At 38.3% G+C, this 19,743-nt stretch overlaps 1 protein-coding gene across 1 annotated transcript in view; it reads left to right on the forward strand.

The window, feature by feature from the left end:
- Positions 1-747: 747 nt before the first annotated feature.
- The window catches only part of TLE4 (TLE family member 4, transcriptional corepressor), a 97,345-nt gene continuing 78,349 nt past the window's right edge, over positions 748-19,743 (forward strand). Inside the window, exons 1-2 of the mRNA XM_018080921.1 lie at positions 748-867; positions 2,175-2,219. Coding sequence (XP_017936410.1) covers positions 748-867; positions 2,175-2,219 — 165 coding nt within the window. The remainder of the gene's footprint in view (positions 868-2,174; positions 2,220-19,743) is intronic.

A 19,743-nucleotide genomic window follows, 5' to 3' on the forward strand; every position in this document is an offset into this window, starting at 1 on the left:
GCTTGCGGGGAGTGAGTGGGTGTTGACAGAAAAATATGTGGCTGGCTGGGCTCGTCCTCTGCTTTTTTTCGAAATGCCGCTCAGGACACGCATCTTGTCTTGGCTCGGCCCCCTCGCGCCTTTCATTGACATGTCAAGTGCTGATAACCTGGAAGTGGGGCGGCGAGCTGTTTCATTATCCTTAGGTGGAACAGCGCTGTGTCCTCAAAGTGACAAGTGGCTTTTGGCAGAATTGCTTAACGGGCTTCTGAAAACAAAATAAACAGTGGAGGTGTTAGTGTTTACCACGGTATTCTTAAATTACCTGCTGTATTTTATTTGTAGTTCTCTCACCAGTAATAGCAAAAAGCAAAATTAAAATCCACACCTTTGTGCTTCTTGAAGTGGTGATATGCATTTGATTCTTCTATGGGTCGAGTGAAATTCTAAAACTCTTTCAAATAAAAACTCTGAAACCTAAATTATGTTTTCATTAGTAGCTTCTCAAGCTACTGAGTGTTAGAGATAGGCATGCTTCTTCTGTGAACTCGTGTCGGTGGTCAGTTTTTTAATGTCAGAAAAATACTCTCCTATGTATGCACACATAGACATGCAGTTCTTTTAGGAGATGAGGAAGTTGCACAGTATTGCTTGAAAATGGAAAATTGCAAACCCTTACTCTGATATCCCAAGCAAGAGCTGGAATATACATTTATATTTCTATATTGGAGAAATGTGTGAAAAAGGGGGTAGCCTGCGCTCAGGGGAATGTCAGTTTACTGTCATGAAGTATCCATGATTTTTACTTTTTGTGTCTTTAACAGTTTAAAGCTAGAATGTGAAAAACTGGCCAGTGAGAAGACAGAGATGCAGCGACATTATGTCATGGTAAGCAAGCTGCATAACAAATTCTAAATGTCTGTTAGCTTGGTATACTGAGACTGACATACATTCGGATTGCTGGAGGCGAACAGGAAGATTGTAGTAGCACTGCTGTTGTTGAGGTTGCATCAGTGCTTACATTGTAAATCCTTAGTTTCTGGGGTCTTTTAACTTGTTTGCAGTGGTTAGTATCTGCGTGAAACCAGCTTTTAAGCAGTTGAGGGCATTTCTTCCAAATGCTAGCAAATTACTTGTCGGCCCTTTAAAGCCACATACAACTTCCGTAGTGTATGTGGGGATGATGTTTTCACTTTTGCTGATCTCTCCCAATGATCATATCTCTGTAAAACGGTTCATTCAGGATAATATTTTTTTCTATGATGGGCGTAAACCAAAATTGTACATGAATGTATACAAATCCAAAGCCTACTTCCTAGAAGAACTGTTGCACTTAGGCAGCCGAATCAGCGTTTCACTACATTGAGAATGTCTGGGACCTCAGCTGTGAAAGGGATTTCCTCAGTGGTTGTGGTCTGCTTGGTTAAATAACATGCATGTCTAAATACATAATTGCTTGATGGATCCTGATAGCTACAGAGGAGCTCTTACTGTCTCTTCTGTTGTACATCTATGAAAGATTAGCCGTTTTCTGTATGCACAAGTATTACTCTTGTATTCACAAAAAGCCTAAATAACCTTGAAAAAATCTTAACCATGAGCACATGCTAATGTTAAGGCTCGCAGTTGTCTTTTTAATGCCCGACATGCCTAAATCTTGGAGATTGTTTGGTATTAACGCACTGAACAGAGTTTGCCGCAGTACTCAGGCACAACAGGATGTACTTTCATTTTTTTTTATCCCTGTAATTTAATTGCAGGGTTTTTTTGTGTTCATTTTTAATTTAAAATAGTGAATAATTGGTCTGTTAGACACTGCTGATTTAGATGTTTATACGCTTGAAGCACTTTGTCTGTTTTTTTGGCATCTTTTATGTGTGCTAGGGAATAAAAGCGTAAGCATTTTCTGCTTCTAATGTTTGACTCTGGTTATGATTACTTTTTGTGATATTTTCGTTGTCTGTTTTTGCCTTGTTTTGTGGCTGTTCTTTGTAAATCTGACATGAAGCACTGTAGATAAAGCAAAAAAAAAAAAAGTTTACTCTGAAATATGCTCTTTCCAATTCCAGGAACTCTTCAAGGCAAATAAGTGTTTTTAAGTCTGTATGTCTTTGTACAGATGTTTCAGTCAAAGTGAATTTCAGAATAGCTTTCAGAATTGCAAAGTCTAATAGAGTAATTTTCTTTTTTCTTAGTATTACGAGATGTCCTATGGGCTGAATATAGAGATGCATAAACAGGTAGGTAGATAATTTATTCTGTTGTAAGAATACTCTGTGTAATTTCTCTTATCAGTCTTAACAGAGATGTGTATTCTGTGTGACTTGCTTTAATTGCATACTTGAGTGCATTGGAATTTTTTTTGTTCTTTACTTGGCCCTGAATCTTCCATCTCATGTATGGTATACAGGCTGCGTAGGTTACCGTCTGGGTTGCCAGTTGTGCATTGTTTGGTTTTTTTCCACATGTAGATTTTACACATGCAGGTGATCTTATACTGCACAGGGAGGGCGTATGTGAGTAGGGATGGGTTTTTGGTTGTATCTTCATTTTTGTCTGGCCTCAAACCTTTGGGGTTTACTTTTTGAGAGATAACTACATCATGAGTGTGTATTGGGAAAAGGAATGCATGTGGAAAAGCCTGTTCTTTTTGGTTAACCTAGACTGACTTAAGATGGAGCTACAAATGCATGTGATGCACAACCATGTTCATGTTTCCCTCAGGCTGCTTACTTGGACTTTTGTCCAAAACCAGTGTCTTATCATCTCAAACACAAAAGGTTAAATGAGCTTTCTGCAAGGGTGTTAGCATGGAATTATAGATTGGTTTGTGTTGGAGGGGACCTTAAATGTATTCTGGTTCCACCCTACCCCATGGGTAGGGACATCCACTAGAGCAGGTTACTTAAAGCCCCATCCAGCCTGGCCTTGAATGCTGCTAAGGGTGGAGCTCAACCTTCCAGTGCCTCACAACCCTCACAGTAAAGAATTTCTTCCTAATATTTAAACTAAAGCTATCCTCTTTTCGTTTGAAGCCATTCCCCTTTGTCCTATCCCTACATGTCAAAGACCCTCTACAGCTCTCTTGTGGGCACCCTTTAGGTACTTGAAGGCTGCAATGGGTTTTATGCCTTGAACTGTAGCACTTAGGCCAAGATTAGCAAGAGATTAGTCAGCTGGAGCATGGTAGTGTAAATTAGAGTTTCTTATTCAGCAGTATGTGTTTTTCAGCCTTCTCTAGAGGAGAATAAATTAAACATCTGACCTCTTTTCCAGTAAGGGAACTTTTTATATTGTAGAGTTTAATACTGACAACTCATTTTAGCAAGTGATTGAGCATTTTGTCAGGGGTTACTGGGGAATGTAAACTGCAGAAATAAATGATTGGATGGGAGAAGAAAGACCACCTTAAAATTGTTTTGTATGCGTCTATTCAGAGTTAGGGATTTGGAACTTCTCTGGGTTGTGAAAATAGGATTTCTTTGTCCTGTTGGAAGCAGACATAGAAGTCAAAAGTTTTTTCATGTTGTTTATTAAATTTTGTATTCTATCAGCATCCCAGTGCTTCAGAAATTATTGCGATCATTTATGCTAGATGACATACAAATACAAAGACTGTGGGATTTCCTGCCTCAAAGCATCTTGCAGCTTATGGGACCTTGTTCATACAACTTATTTTACAGACATATATGTAGACCTTTTGAATTCCTCTATGAGTCCTTCTCACAGGTACCACGAAGACTCAACAAATGTGTTTAACAAATGGTTGACAGGAAAAGGCTGTGATTGCAGCTGATCAGATTTTATGTATCTGGTGACTTTCTGGACCTGATTCATGTAATGAATGCAGGCGGCAAGGCTGGTGATTGACTCTCAGAGGTGTTGGGTCTGTTCTTAAAAGAATATTCAGATTATTTGAAATCCAAATTAAAAAAAAAAAAAGAAAACAAAACCAGAACCAAACAAACCTCCATTCAGTAAAGTTGTAGATATGGAAACAATTCACAAAGACTGGAGTCTTTACAGGCCACCTAAGTAGCAAATTCTTACCGGCATTTGAAAGCAAGCATTGCAGTCAAACTTGTTTATATTTCCAGATACCCTGTTTTTACAGCGCTTAGTTGTAGGTACACTTACACTGACTGCACAAAATTCTGTGCAACAAAAATCAGCTCGCAAGGGCAATGTGTAATGAAATTGTATTAAGCGAGGGAAAAAACCCACAGCAAAAGCCTTTTTAATTTCTAAATGTTTTACTTCAGAAATTTTATATAGCTATGGTGATGGACTCGTCGTTGATACTGTACCAAAATTAAATACTTAGTGACAACTAAGTGTGGAGATTACAAAGGACTGAGTTTTAATTAAATGCCTTTTTTCATCAGCATTCAGTCTATTCAAATTAGTAGTTTTAACTATTGTACTCTTGTGCAAAACACTGAAATATTTTGTCAGATGTAGATTTAAATTAGTTACGGCTAAGAAAATTTCTCTCATTCTTAAATCTAATACCAATTTCCTGTCTTTCATGTCTCCCCCTCTATTGCCAGAGCATTGTGTTTTTCCTTTCTCCTCTTGCCTCAGCAACTGCAAAATATTTTCCATCTTGCTTTATTATCACAGCATTAGGGTGCAATTTGGTATTTGTATAGATAGCATTGATTGCTTCATTTAATGTGTACAAAGATTTTTTAGTCTACCACCTTAAATTCCCTTTTCTTCCTCTCCCATCTTTGAATTTAACTCAGCTGAAATTGAGTGGTTCACCCTTTTTTTTTCCCTTCTCCCCTTCCCTCCCCCCCATCTTTCTAAATTCAATCACATAAAAAATCCTGAGGGCAGTTTATCACATTATGAAATACAGACAGCCTGCAAACCACCTACTTATTATATTTTCTTTCTCTTTTTTTCAGTTTAGCACAGAGGCATATCTGTCTTTATTTGTTTTTCTGGGCAGACAGCCTTGGTTCCTCTCAGGTTCTTTTCCAGATGTACTTGCTTGATGCCCTTGTAATGGAAAGCAGGCAATAATGCAGTGAAGTTGCCCTTCGGCGTAATTGGGCCTAGTTCTCAAGATCAGGTTAGGCTTATTCACTTATTAGATTTGCGTCTCAAAGGGTTCAAGAGCAGGACTCCCTGGAGTCCTTGGAAGTACCGTAGTAATTGGTGGCCCTGATATTTGAAACCTTTGTGTATTTTTCTGTTACAGCTTCTGTTCTTCTTGGCTGCTCCCAGCCACAGAGTATTTATTTTTAGAGAAATTTTTCACTGGAACAGAAAATGATGTGTGATGGAGTCATGACTCTGTGACTTAGCAAATTGATAGAAGGATAAACGTGCAGAAAGCAGTGGTAGTGAGTGTGCTTGTGTGTCTGGGAGCAGGGCGAGGGGGAAGAGCATCTCTTTTCCCCGCCGCTTGTGTGATGCTCATCATCAGTCATCCTGTGTTGATTTTGATAGAAGACTATTAAAGTGAAACCTATGGGGAATTTGTCATTCTGAAAGGAAAGCTAATGTAATTAGTACCAATTAAAGTACATTTAGTAAATTGGATTTAATCTTAATTAAGCCTGCATAATGTTGCCAATTTTTAACAATTATGTTTGAGAACATAATTAATTTAAATTTTGGTAACTGAGTAAATAGCATTAGACTGGTAAAATTAGTAATTTTTTTTTTTTAAAGATGAGTGTAGGGTAAGCTGTCACATATGGTGTTGTAGCCCAAAATACTAAGCTGATTTTCGATATTCTGTATTATGATCAATAGAGCTTCAAAGTGGACACACTCCAGAAAAAAAGGCATTGACTTAGGGATTTTGGGTTGAGTATGATCAGATATGTCCCTACAATTTTAAATTTCAATGCCATAATAATGTTTGAGTGTGTCTAAAGATGTCCATTTCTTACTAAGTTGCTTTTTTAACATCTCTTTTTAAGAGGCTCAGCCAGTAGTTTATGAATGAATAGTTGACGTGTTGCTCTGTGTTTCTAATATACTGTTGGTACTTGGTGGTGGTCATTTAGTTTAATTTCTGAAATTAGACTTTTAATGTTATGGTAAACAGTTTATTTAAATTGCTGTAATCCGATATGCTTGCTGAATGTTTTAAATCAAAACTGTAATCATCGCTTAAAATAAGTGTCCATATTTGGCTACAGACAACAGATATTTGTGAATGGAACTAATGGAAAGCATAAATAAGATATAGTATTCACCTTTGACTATGTGTTTTAAAGCTGTCAATACATAAATTCTGATTCATACCTTTTGGCTAGACCTTCATCTTTGAACTAATTCACGTGCTAGAATGTCAGATTTCAGCATTTTTTGAAAGAAAATTTAAGTCTTTCAAGAAGCTGGGTATTAAAAAATAAATGAAATGACTTTTTAAGATCACAGAAAAAAAATCAGTCCAATCCATGTAAATTTTATTACAAGACTTGGTCAGCAACCATTTGAGTGCTGCTAAAATATTAATTGGATAGAAATGGAAGGGCTCTGCTAGCTGATAGGATGTCATAATCATAGCTGCAGTAGTCGATAGTAAATGATGATAAATGGCATTAGGAACCTTTTAGCAAACTGTAATAACTACGAGGAGGGAAGCAGTATGGATTTGCATTATATCTGATACCCTCTAGTACCAAGTGGATTGCCAATACTGCTTGTTAAGCATTTTCTAAGGGCAATAGGATATTGATTTCTGTCTTACAAGGAATAGCTCTATTTTCACCATTGAAAAGTATTGCAGGTTGTTGAGAAGAAATTGACTTGAAGAGGCTTGACTGCTGCCCATCATGGAGCAAATAAAGCAAAACTGCCGAAGCATGGTGGAGCAGCGAGATGGGGCCCTCAGCAATTTGTTGCTATTAATTTACCATGCTCGACAGCAAATCAATCGGCATCTACTTCATCTGCTGGAGAAAATGCTGTCCAGGGCAGATAAAAAGCCCTGCATGGTACAGGGAATAGACTGGATTGGCCAAATGGAGGCTGCAGTTAATGTGTAAATAAGTGAAATCAAGGCCACTGTTGCCGAGAAAGCTGTTTTTAATTAGGTTGGGGCTTTATAGTGAGCTATTTAAGAAAGTAGTATGGAGAGTAGGGGGAGATTTATTGCTGACTGAGTTGATATATGGGCTGTAATGACATCCTAGCCTTTTACCTGCTTGCTTCTTAAGCATTAGTAAATTATTTTGGTAAAGGGGTGAGGATGGGAACCAATTTGTTTAATTTAGGGCAGAGTTTTGACCATTTCTCATCTTCATGGAGATAAAATGCATATATCACAGAGAAGTGGTTTTGTGCGTGCTACCTGTGCAACACAAAAATGCACTCTTCTTTTTCCTCTTTATTTTTTGGTAATGCATGAATCGGCATGAATCTATACGCATGCATGTGTGGACATTTTCTTTAGCACATTCAGTAGTTGAGTGTATATAGTCTTGTTTTCGAAAAATAGCTGGAGAGCGAACTAAAATTATACTGGTTGAATTTGTTCTCTGTTGTAAACAGTTGGAAAGATTTAATAGAGATACAGGCAGTGGGTAATCAGAACTGAACTGAAAAACTTCAAAATGAGAGAGATTAGAAGTGAAATTTTGAAGACTGCAGCTCACACAGGACTATTACAGAGGAAGAGAAAAAAAAGTGGTGTTTCGATTAAAGTCGCAAAATGTAAAAAATAGGCTGTCAAATTAGTTTGACAGCTGAGGCTTGTTTGTCCCAATTTTAGGTTATTTAGCCTCTCAAGCCAACAGAAAAGCTTAGAAGCTTATGAAAAGTTAGAAAATGTATTATTCTGGAGTTAAACCAGAAATCTTTTACTTGATAATAAGTAAGTAAGTTCGGAAACAAGATTCCGAACTGCTAAGTTCGGAAACAAGATTCTGTGCTTTCTTTTCCTCAGACCTGTTGAGCAGCCTTTCTGTGGAAAGGTCCTGGTAATTACTGAGAAGTTTGTTGTTGCCACTACTCCATGAGTTATTGTTGAAATAACCTTTACCCTTGCTACTGCAGAATAGCATACAAGATGAACTTCCATATCACCAGGTTTTGCCATTCATCAGCAAAGGAAAATGTCGTTTTCTCACGCTTGTTTAGGGAATTCAGACAGATGCTTAAGACACAGGAAGTAGCACAAAACATGCTGAGCAAATGTTTAAATTAAGACATATGCTCTGTTTTTACTGACAAAAGGCTGTGCTCTACAGTGCTTAAACATAAGAGCATTTTTTCTGTCTTTGAAAGGTGCTAATTGCCGTGATGCTGCCTGTGTTGTTTATGCTGACTGTTAATACTGACTGTATTAGTTTATAGGCCCACTTGTAATTACAGAGGGGGCCAGTGGTGACCCCGTGGTTATAGTCTCCTAACAGTTTCCCTTATAAAAAACTCTTGCAATTTAATTTTTTTTTTTAATGAAAGAAACTTTCAATAAGGAAGAGTGTTCTGGTGAGAACCCTGAGCCCTTTTTGGACAGTGGTGGGGGAGAGGGAAGGGAGAGGGAAAAGTGATGTGTATCCTTGCAGTGAGAAGCTCCCCTCCTTCCTGGCACCACTGCTGGCTTTTTGGTTTGCCCAGCATGCCGGAAAATAAGACTTGGGCATAAGGCTCCTGCTGAAGAGTCAGGACTTACTACCCACCAAGAGAGAGAAGCTGTGTCACCATTTTGTATATAGCTTTTGCACCATTTTTTGTGGTGAGATTTGCCTTCCTTTTAGGGGCAAAAAAGAAGTGCTGATGTCATTCAGCATTGGAAAAAAACATTAATTAGCAGGTTTTCAAGTGAAGTATTACTATGCTGGGATGCCCAAACTTTACAGCATTTGTGTAAATTTGGTCCTGTGTGTGCATCATGGTGCAGGTTTTAGTTATACACTAAATTGCTGATCTCATTACCAGTTTTCCTAGAGGACCTTTTTCACTGCAAAAAATAGAGATTAGAAAAGTAGAATTAAGACTGCAGAGGTGATTATAAAGCTAACTTGAAAGTGTTTGGGTGCTTGTCTCAGCAACAGAAATAACTTTAAACAAGAAGATTCAAGCATGTGAAATAATTGCTATTGTAAGCTCCTTAAGATTCTGATTTTGATCTGTGTTACCAAAAGTGAAGGGGGTGCTCGCACAGGTCAGTCACAATGAGTACTGTAGGCTTGGTCCATTAAAGCTGGCAAACAAAGTTTAACATTAAGACTGTCAAATGTGAAGAATTCACAGTTATCAATTTGGTCTTTTTTTTTTTTCCCTTTAATGAAAAATCATGATGTACTATTTGTGGATGTAGCAGAGAAATGAGTTTATCACAAACATGGGCCAGTTTGTGAACAGTACAATTATAATTGTTACAAAAATACTTCTGTGGTCTGCAGATTGAGTACATCTTGCCACTGACTTTCAGAAAACCTGTTTAGCTACAAGATGCAGTGGGAGCACAACAAAGATGATAATGTGAAACACAGGATGTATAAACCGATACACATTAACTAACAGATGACAAAAGTGTATCTTGAAGCTGAACTTATCATCACTCAGGAAATGCTATTGTATGCAAGAAATTGAATATTCACAGTAAGAATTAATCTTTATTTTAAAATACAAAAATATAAAGTGGTTTTAAGAATACCTATTTGCCTTTCTGTTTATCTGTATATTTACAAGTTTTGTTTTGGTTCGAGATGATATTTTTATAGTTTCACTGGTACTTACTGGAAGATGTTCCTGCCTTTGGCAGGGGGAGTGGAACTAGATGAACTTTAAGGTCTCTTCCAATCTAAACTACTCTATAATTCTACCTTGAAGTACTTATTCTCTAATTTTTTCCCTTTGATACTGTTTGTCTTAGTGGTGGTACAAACTTGGTAATTCAGTGTAGCAGAAAGTGTACTGGCACAATGTCAAAAGCGGGTGTTCATAACTTTTTAAAAAATAATAGTTTTTAAATATAACTGAAATATATCACAAATAATAAACAGAACTCTAAATAGTGGTTTCTTGTCCATATGGATAGGATTTAGACATAAGAAATCATTTTTCTTAGCCCAGGACAGGTACATGATGCTCTGGTATTGAACGCTGCGGTGTTATGGCTGAGACGCTTAAATGTGCAAATGTCAGGCAAGTCAAACTTATAGTCCCCACAGTAGGCTTGAATTGGTCTCTTTATGGTTATGTAGTTGTATGGTATGCTGTATTGCCAACTCCAAATGTTAAATCATGCCAGTCACTGAGTTTCATGAGACTGGCTGAAAATTAATCATGAGATAAACATAATAAATTTGGAGCTCTTTTTACTTGCCATCTAATTTTAAGCTGTCAAACTGTGCTTGGCTCATACTTAGTTTTTTCTCCAGTCTTCTTCCATAATTGATTTTTGCAAATAAGGAGTAAAACATTCAAGATAAAGTCAGTGGAGGTGAGTATGAGATACAGCTGACAACTTTTGTCATAATTTCCTGCTCTCAGAAAATGTGTGATGTGTACTCTGCTAAGAAAAAATAATACCAAACTATAAAACTACATGAGTAGTTTTTGTGCATTATATATCATAAGATGCCACAGATACGATGGTGGCAATTCTTCTTTTGCATTAGAAGGAAAGGTAACACAGGGCATAGTTTTGAGTAGGTATCTTCTAACTTGGCCTCTTTCTCTTGGTCTGCTTAAATGGTTTCTGTGCAGAATCTTTTACTGCCAGAGGTTTTGGACATTTGCTGGATGAAATTCAGATTCTTCAAAGCAGAAAATCTTTTCACTGTTATGCTTGGGATGTGAAACACTGGCAATGAGAATGTGTGCTTTTCTTTTTTCTTGCTTAAAAAACCTCAACAGAACATCTCACAGTTGAGCAGAAGTAAAAATTTGTCCCCTTCATGCTATAAAGAATCTGCATAACAATAGGTAATGGCACTAGATTTTGTTTGACATATGTTGTATACTGTGTGCATGTTGTGTATGATCACTGAGAACATTTAATTTTTAAAAATTGTGGTCTTTCTTCCATCTTAAGGACAGTAAACTTCTCTTGTAGTACTCTGTCTGCTTATGTGCGTGGCTTCCTATAGTGTCCTGACTGTTTAAGAATTTGCAAAAGTAAAAAAAAACCCCTCCAACCATGTTCTGGCTTACCCCAGAAAGAAGTGATTGCCCTAGGACTGAGTGGTTGGTACTGGAGTAGCACCATGTAGAGGGCATGATGAAGCTCCTGTTAAAGACATCACCTGGGTTTCAGTTACAGATGTAGCCAGTGATGCAGGTGTACTATGACAGAGAGCAAATGAGGTCCTATCCCCTTGTTTTTTCTGACTTTGAACCCTAAATCAAATAGATCAAAACACAGCAAGGCCAATACATGCTTCTCTGCAAATACTTAATAAAATGTCGTGGTACTTGCAGGCAGTGACAGCAAATGCTCAGATTTGCAAGATCTCAGTTTCTCCTATTTATCATTTGATTCAAATTTTACTTTTTAAGACCAGGGGAAAATGGAGCAATCATTGAGCAAAGTTTTTATCTTGGACAGCCACTTTTCCCCATTTCTACGCTTCCCCAGGGATGAATATGAAGTTTTCAGCCATGCCTCGTATCTGAAATGATTCTCAACTTCTTTTGAAAACACAGTGCTGTTTTCATATTAAGCTTTCCTATTAGTAAGTGTAAGGGAGATGAAATAACTATAGTGCAGCCTAGCTTAGGCTTGGAGAAGGGTGCAGCTTTGTGACAGTGCTTGTCCATGTGTTTTCATGACAGCTGCTTCACTGAGGACTGTGAAGGGCTAGGTTTCTGTCAGTAGCTCTGCCAGTGTCTCTGACCAGCTACCTGTCCACTCTGGGAGATCCTATGTTAGGTGTGAGGTGGACAAGCCACCATTTAGCTGCTTAACAGCCAAGTAGCCAGTGGCAGCATGGACGCCGTGGGCATTTGAGAGCCAGCAGCTGAGCTGAGCTGAGCTGTGTCATGGTTTTGTCTTTGAGGTGGATATGAGTAACTGCTGAATTTTTATGGTAGCTGCAGGAGGAAACCACCTTTCTGTGGTTGCTGCAGGAGGCAAGAGTTCAGTACTCATATTTTGTGGAGCACTGTGGATCTGCAGAGAAAAGTCAGTGTTTCTATGTGTTCTATTTCGTGCTCTGGGTACCTGCAGATGGTTACCAGGAGATAGAACACCACAGATACTCGACTTATCCTCCTTTCTGCAACTCTTTTAATTGTATTTGGAGATAAAAGTTGAAAATGCAAAACAAGTCTGGTCTTCTTGTAACATTTGGGGGAGGACAAGGCCAAAGCTGTCCAAAACACCCCGGACTATTGGCTTGGGGGAGAAGGCAAAGAATAAGAAATGTTTGGAGGAAGTTCTTCAGTTGGTTTTCTTCTCACATCTCCTATTTCCCTGCACTACTGTTCACTCTATGTGACAGCCATCCACTTTCTTAGTGATGCCTTTGAAAGATGGTACTGTGCTGATGTGTGAAAGAGAGTCAGCTACAACATGACTACTGTCTGCTTGCTGTAATTTTGTAAAGCACCTGACTAGGTACAAAGTAGGTGCCTTTTCTTAAAATATGCAGTAGATGCCTTTGCTTAAAATTATAACACAAGAAGATTGGGAAGACTTCGGGCATAAAACATACCCTGTATGTTTGTCTCAGTGTGTTAACAAAGGATAGGTTGTCTATTCTTATCCACAGTTTAATCAGTAGACTTTCTGTCCTAATTGCAGAAGGCTGTTGCAGTCTGAACATGTCTCTTATTTACAATTTTTATTAGTACTTCTTAATTTCTGGCAGCAAACTGTATCTTTTCTTTCTGTCTTGTCCTAAAAAATAACTACAACACCACCAAAATCAAGCATTGATGAGAGTTTCCTGCTTATTTGTTGCTCTAAAGCAATATCAATGCTGACTTCATCCAAACGTCGAAGGACTTTGAGTTACTTGTGAGAGTTACTTGTAATGCATTTGCTCTTGAAAAGTGAATTGTATATAAGTTCTTGGTTTAATTCATTCAAGAGTGGTATCTTGCTTCCTTTGCATCTGTGCTTCCAAGTTCTTCTGGAGATGGCTGTTAAGGAGAATGAAGCAATGTCTTTAATGTGAAGGCCATGAGAAGAACATCTTTCATGTATATCTACAAGGCATTTAGTTTTCTCCCCCCCACAATATTGCCCGTTTTATCTCTACAGACCAACAACACCAAAACATGTTTCACTTGTTGTCAGCCTAAGAAAAATTCTTGCAGTTATGTGCCTGTGGTGTCCTGGAAATTTCTGAGGAATGGTTTATTTCTGACATTTTGTCTAAAACCACAATCTACTTAGGTTAGATCATGTAGATAGAGATGTAAAAAGCAACAGCACCATAAGGCTGTACAAGAGGAAAGCCCCCATGAGCATAAATATGGCTGCTTTTTTTTTTTTTCTGAGGTTGTAGGTTTTCTGTTTGAAGATGAGTTTTCAAGTATGTATACAAGATGCTTTTAAAACTAACATTAGCAACCTTGCTGCTACACGCTTAAAACCTACCTCTGTGGAAAGATGAAAGACTTTTCTTTGCAGATACATCCAGCTTCTTTGAATATGCAAAATTTTTTTTTACAACTATGCCTTCAGTCAAATGGACATACAGGCCTTGCGAATGTAGGAAATTAGGATATTTTGTCCTTTCTTTAGTTACTACTAGCTCTCTTTTCTGCTTGGAACTCATGTGTATTTCTTCTAATACATTGATTTTTAACATATCTTTATGTAGGTGAGAAGAATCCTGGGATAATCTTAGTTTACACATTTTCAAAAAAAAATTGCAGCTGTAAGTATGCACTGCATTAAGGGTCAAGAGTGGTTTTTTTAAAGCCTGTGATAGAACCTGGAGAGCCCGAAAATCTGTAGACATGGGAAATGCCTCTCTGTATTAATGTGAAGCAATGCAGAAAGCTCTTAGGTGGATGAGATGCAGCTCCCAGGATCTAGGGCCTGGGGGGAATCCAGATGCAAGTTTCCAGACTATGCTGTCAGGGGCTTCCTGTGAGACCTTGGACAAGCCACTTTGACTGCTCTCTGGAGCGAGATGGGAGCAATGCTGTGGGCACTTTTGTACCACTGGGCTGCAGGGCTCACTGAACAAGGGCAGAGAAATGCTTGTGGTGTGGGGATGAGTTAAGAGATTCAGTACAGTGCCAAAGAAATCCATCACATATGAAAGGGTAGCTCAGAGGGGAACGTTGAGGTCGCAGGAGTGTCTCGGATACCTCACTGCTTGAAGGCTGAGCCACCAAAGTTGATGCTGCCAGGGCATGCTGCCTTGGTTTGGTAGTTCTCAGAATCACCTTTTGAAGAGTGGCACCTGAAATTTATTTGAAAGTATAAGCATAGTACTGATTTTTCTTAAACAAAAAACTGTTGAAGGCAACGTTCTTGGTTCGTCATAGTTCAGCTATTTTTCTGTTCTGCTAGTGAGACCCACATTTCTTCTCTCCCAGGAAAATGACTGGGATACCCACCAGGAAGCTATCTGGTTTGCACGAGATCCTTTATGATTCAGTCCAACTGAAAGAGGAGAGACACATGCTGTGCTGTCCCCTCGGAAAGACTCTGGCCAGCTGGACAAGTTTACTGGGTTCCAATCTCTGCCCCAAAGCCACGGTTTAGCCTGCAGTGTTTCTTCAAGTATGATGATTCTGAGCAGGAACTGGAAAAGAGACATTCCTTCTCCAGTGAAAAAATTGAGAGTCTTTCCAGTGCTCACAGAAGCCTATTAGACAGGGAAGGAGAAGTAAAGAAAGAACTGAAGTAATGCATATAGTGCTCTGATTAAACTCTTTAACCACTAAGCTGTTACATAGAAATCTATCTGTTCTCCACTCCTTTTTTTTTTTAAGTGTGCTGCTGCTGTATTTTATGTAGGAATAATTCTGGCAGAGTTCAGTCCTGGATATGGAGACTTCTGTGTATTTTTGGTGACTTCAGCATTGTGTCAGTCCGGAGTGGGGAATCAAAGGGGGGGTGAAGATCAAAGTTTGGGATTTTAATACCTAAATTTTTGTGGTGATGTGCCTTGTTTTTTTTCAGATGCAAAGGTACCATTTATGTATCTGTAGATAAGAGTAGAAACCCCCACATGCTTAGGAATTCTAGAAAATCTTGAGCATTTACCTGTTGCTAACTTTCTGCTGAATTACATGTCTAGTGTGTTTACGTATTTTTAAAAATTCAATTGCATACCTTCTGGAGACTTCACCTCTGGCTTTCACTGCTTCAGATCTCTGTCTGGGAAGTGGAAGTAATACTATTTCCTGAAGCATAGCCCTTACCACAGAGAATTGTTTGGAGAGCAGTATGTTAAAAAATGGGAAGTGGGATGCTATTAGATGGGAGTCACTTAGGAGTGACTGTGTTTATCTCCTAGAGCATTGTGCTTGGGGCAGAGTGCTCTTTCCCAAGACAGTTTTGTCCTTCTTTTGCTTCCCGTGTGAATTCTGCTGTCTTCCATCCAGCTGCAATTAATAGCTCTAGGGATGTGCCTTTCAGTGGTAATAAAGTCAATGCTTTGATTTGTGTTAAGGAAGTTTGCCTGTGGTAGTCTATCCTATCAGCTTCTGTTCTCCATCTGGACAATGAGATAATAGTACTTTTTTTATCGGGGTGGAATTTTTTTGGGAAACCTGAAACAAACTTTCTTGCCTTGTGATAGTGTGTGTCCGTGCCTGCCACCTGCATGTGCAAATCTTTGCAATGCATGTATAGCTATAAATGCAGGGGCTGCAGTGCAGTGGGATCTTGATTCTCTGGTAGAAGCAATTATATTGTAAAGTTAGAGAAAATACAGGTTTGGATAAACTTTTTTGTGCTTGATGGTTCTATGTGGAACTGTGCAGAATTAGTCCAAGGTAGGCTCTTGGTGTAGCTCTCTAACTAGTTTCCCAGTCTCTTTTTAGCCTCAACCTACTAGGCAGTGAATCTGTACAAGGCTCTTTCTTGATTTATTTGTTGAAGAGGTTGAAGGAAGGAAGGGAGGTAATGACAGTGTGAAATATCAAAAGATTAGGCAAACAGGCTTAGTATTCAGCAATGAGGATTGCAGCTTTGTTTGAATCTTCACTGGTCAGTATATGGAATACCTCCCCACATGTGAGAAGCTGTAAAAGTAATTTTGAGTGTAAATGAAAGTTGGACTTTGGAAAAGAAGTACTAATCTGAGAACTGTCTTTAGCATAATACAGGAGAAACACGTGGTTCTCTCCACTGAAATACTGCTGTGCTTTTCCACTTTGATGGAGCAGTGAAATTTAGGTGGTAAAGCAAGTTGCTTTCTCTTATTTGAGCATCACTTTGCTCCTTCCTATTGTGGTTACCCTTCCTCAGAGGGGTGCCAGTTTTGGAGGCAGAACAGCTGTGAATTTAACAAGACTCTAATATATCTCGGTCTGCAGTCTAGCTTAGTCAGTAGAGTAGCAAAAAGCCTAATTTACAGCCGTATCAAATGAGTTCTACACAGGTTCTGCAGTAGATATTGAGAGTGATTTTGTATTGCTTTAGGCTGCGTTGGCAGAAAATGGCATCTATTTTCAAGACTTTGTTTACGGGTACAGAGTTAAGATAAAGTGCTGTTTGGTGCATGTGGATGGTATTCAAGAGTATCACTGAAGTACTCACAGGTGTGCTTTAACCACTGTTGAACAGACTTCCTCAGGTCCTGATAACTGAGGAATTGGCAAGGTTTTACTGTTCTGATAATTTCTCCAGCTTCTTGGGCTATTCTATAGCTAGTTTAAGGCAATTCTGGTTTTATGTCCATGAGTGAAATTATACTTGTGATGGTGAAAGTAATTACATCCCTTCCTAAAGACTTAAAAAATAAATGTTTTCTCACTTCTCTTTCCTTTGCTTTCATCCACGTGTCATGGCGTGTTACATAGTAAAAACTGACTTATTTCAATAAATAAATGAGTAATTTTAAACTGCTTTCTCTTTATATTGAAAGTTAATATTTTCCAGCTTATTCTCTCATCTTCGCTGAAGCTCACACAAAGGAAACAGTCTGAGCTATCCACTTGTCATCAAACCTATTTCCCTTTCTACTCCTCCCAGCATTTTCTGTTGCCTTTTTGAAAAACAGATAATGATTTTACACAAACAGGTTTGCAAACAGTCAGTAGGTAATTCTGTGATTTTAAGGTTTTCTTTTTTGTATTCTGGCAAATTTCTAATACAAACAGAATAGAACAACTAAGTCTCTAATTGTCATGGGAAGCTGCTATTACAAAAAGGAATAATTATCATAGTTTGTGCAAAACAGATTTTCATAAACCAGAATAGATCGAACCTCTGTGTACTTCTGTGGGTAAAAATGTTAGGATTTTTCATCTAAATGCTTGCCTGAAACCTTTTTGATTAAAAAAGTAGCAATAATACAGACCTAGCAAACTAAATATGAAATTAACAAGCCCAGAGGTTGCATTTGGGTAAACCATAGAATTACTCCATGGCAAAAAGCCAGAGATCCATTAAAAAAATCCAAAACAAACTGACCATGGAAATGTGATTTTGCTGTCTCTCATGCTGTCTGCTTTAACTGATAAATATGCATTCTTTTGTTCGTGTGGGTTTTTTCATGGTTTTGATCACAGCATTTAATTTCTTCATTTGACCAGTACCAAGTTGGTATGACCACCACTAATTTGCACTAGTTTTTATTTATTTATTGTTTCGAATTCACTGTGCAATTGGATATTGGTGATTTGATTTACCAGGTATCTAACAGGTGGCTCGTAAACTTTCAGCTATACAAATCATGATATTAAACTGAGAGGTGAAAAGTTTAGGATATGGTTGATGACAATACAACTTGGTTGCAGGGAGGAAGTGAAACAGAGTGCCTTACCATGCCCAGAGAACTATGTCTAACAAGATGAGCAGCTTGCTGCCGTGTAGTCTGCTCACTTGACTGTGCTCTTGTTTTCTGATTAAAATTGTTCACAAAAAGTGTCATCTTGAAGATTTTGTGTGTCTAGAAATGAAGTTTTCTGTGCATTTCAAGTGCCTGTTTTTATGCCAATTTAAAGTGCATATGAGGCAACAGTGAAAGCCTTCTCTCTATCTCAAGAGCAGACACAGCATAACTGATGAGAGTGTAGTCCATATTTCTGGCCCAGATGTCTTTATAGAAGAGGAATCATGGGTGTAAAATCGAGACAACTTCATGATGGAATCTTGTTTGACTGATACCTTTCCTGATAAGAACTTGTTTAAGGAGAAATGTGTTGATCGCATGTTTAATTTGTTTAGAGGTTGATTATTTACCCCCTACATTTGCTTAAATTTTATGTGATTTCCACGTTGTAGATGTTTTTATTAAAGTTTGTAGGTGCAGTATGATGGAAAGCACATTTAACATATGGTGTGTCTTGAGCATTTTTGTGAAATTAGTGCAGTTCATAGTAGGTCTCTGCACCAAGTATGTTCTCACAGGAGTTACACACTGGAAAATGTTCCATAAAATTTACATTTTCTAATCAGAGAGTTCTTGCTCCATTCTTCCTGTTCTGCTTCTTACGGCATTTTCTTAAAATTGTCGTTTCTTTAAAATTATTTTATGTTGAAATCCCTCATGGATAAAGAGTATTTGAAAATTTCAATAATGCTGATGTACTTTAAAGATAAATGCCATTTAGTTTTGCTTGATTCAGAGTCTCGCTGTTCTGGTAGGAGTTTCACTGGGGGAATGCCATTCAAAGGAATTGAATGTGAAGATGTACTTAGTGCATCCTGCTGTCTTGGACAGGTGAATTTCCTGAACATATTAAGAGTGCATGTCTTACAAATGTCTTAGCATTTGCTTTGCAGATGTGTCTTCTTAGGAAGGCTTAAAAGAGAATCGTAAACTGCCTGATTATTTTAGATGTATTTCCCTAGTGAAACTACCACTTGTTAGGTATTCACATGCTGAAGGATTAAATTACCTGTACTTTCCTTGTTCTCTATCACTTAGGACAAAAAATAGCAAGAAATCCTAGTTGCAGAAATGCTGGAATCTGAATGAGTTATTTTCAGCAGAGATAGTTATGATCTCCACTGATTTAAATTATGAGCAATGACAACTTATATCAATATTTTCTCCTCAATAGGAGTTGGAATTACAGGCTTTTTTTGTTGTTCCTCTTTGGAAAGCAGCATTCTGCTTCATCAGGAATCCCTTCCTGCTGAGCTAGTTGTCGGAACAAGTCTTCTACTTCGAAAATGTGAATGTGAGTCAGTATCAACTGGGTGGTGGCAGAGATGTGTGGAATGCTGGAACCTCCAGTCTTTGCTCCTTGGATGAATGCACTTGGTTCGCTAGCTCCTTGGTACTGTCCCCCTTACTCTCAGGGCAACCTGCTCCAGAGAAAGGGAATGGGGATCCTCACTGGCTGTGTCATCATATGCAGTATGGTGTAAACCCCTAGTAACAAGATGGGTAGATAGTTCGTTCATCCTACCTTGCCCTTCCATATAGGGTGCTGCAATATGGAAGTTTTCAGTTGGTGCTTCAGTAGGACTGTGGCATTGCCTTCTCAAGCATGAGGAAATTACGAGTTTGAAACTGGAACTTGATAAAGACCACCAAGGAACATGAAACATTTACTTATCCTCAGAAAGAATTAACAGGTATCATACTTCCCTTGGTTTAAATGTGAGCATTTATTTGAATTTCTGTCTTTACAAGGATTCAAAATTGAAGCTTGATTATATCATTGCCGCAAAATTCACTGTACTGTTCTTTCATCTCTTTC

This window comes from Manacus vitellinus, unplaced genomic scaffold, assembly GCF_001715985.3.
Source record: "Manacus vitellinus isolate BGI_N305 unplaced genomic scaffold, ASM171598v3 scaffold_50_pilon, whole genome shotgun sequence".
NCBI classification, from domain to species: Eukaryota; Metazoa; Chordata; class Aves; order Passeriformes; family Pipridae; genus Manacus; species Manacus vitellinus.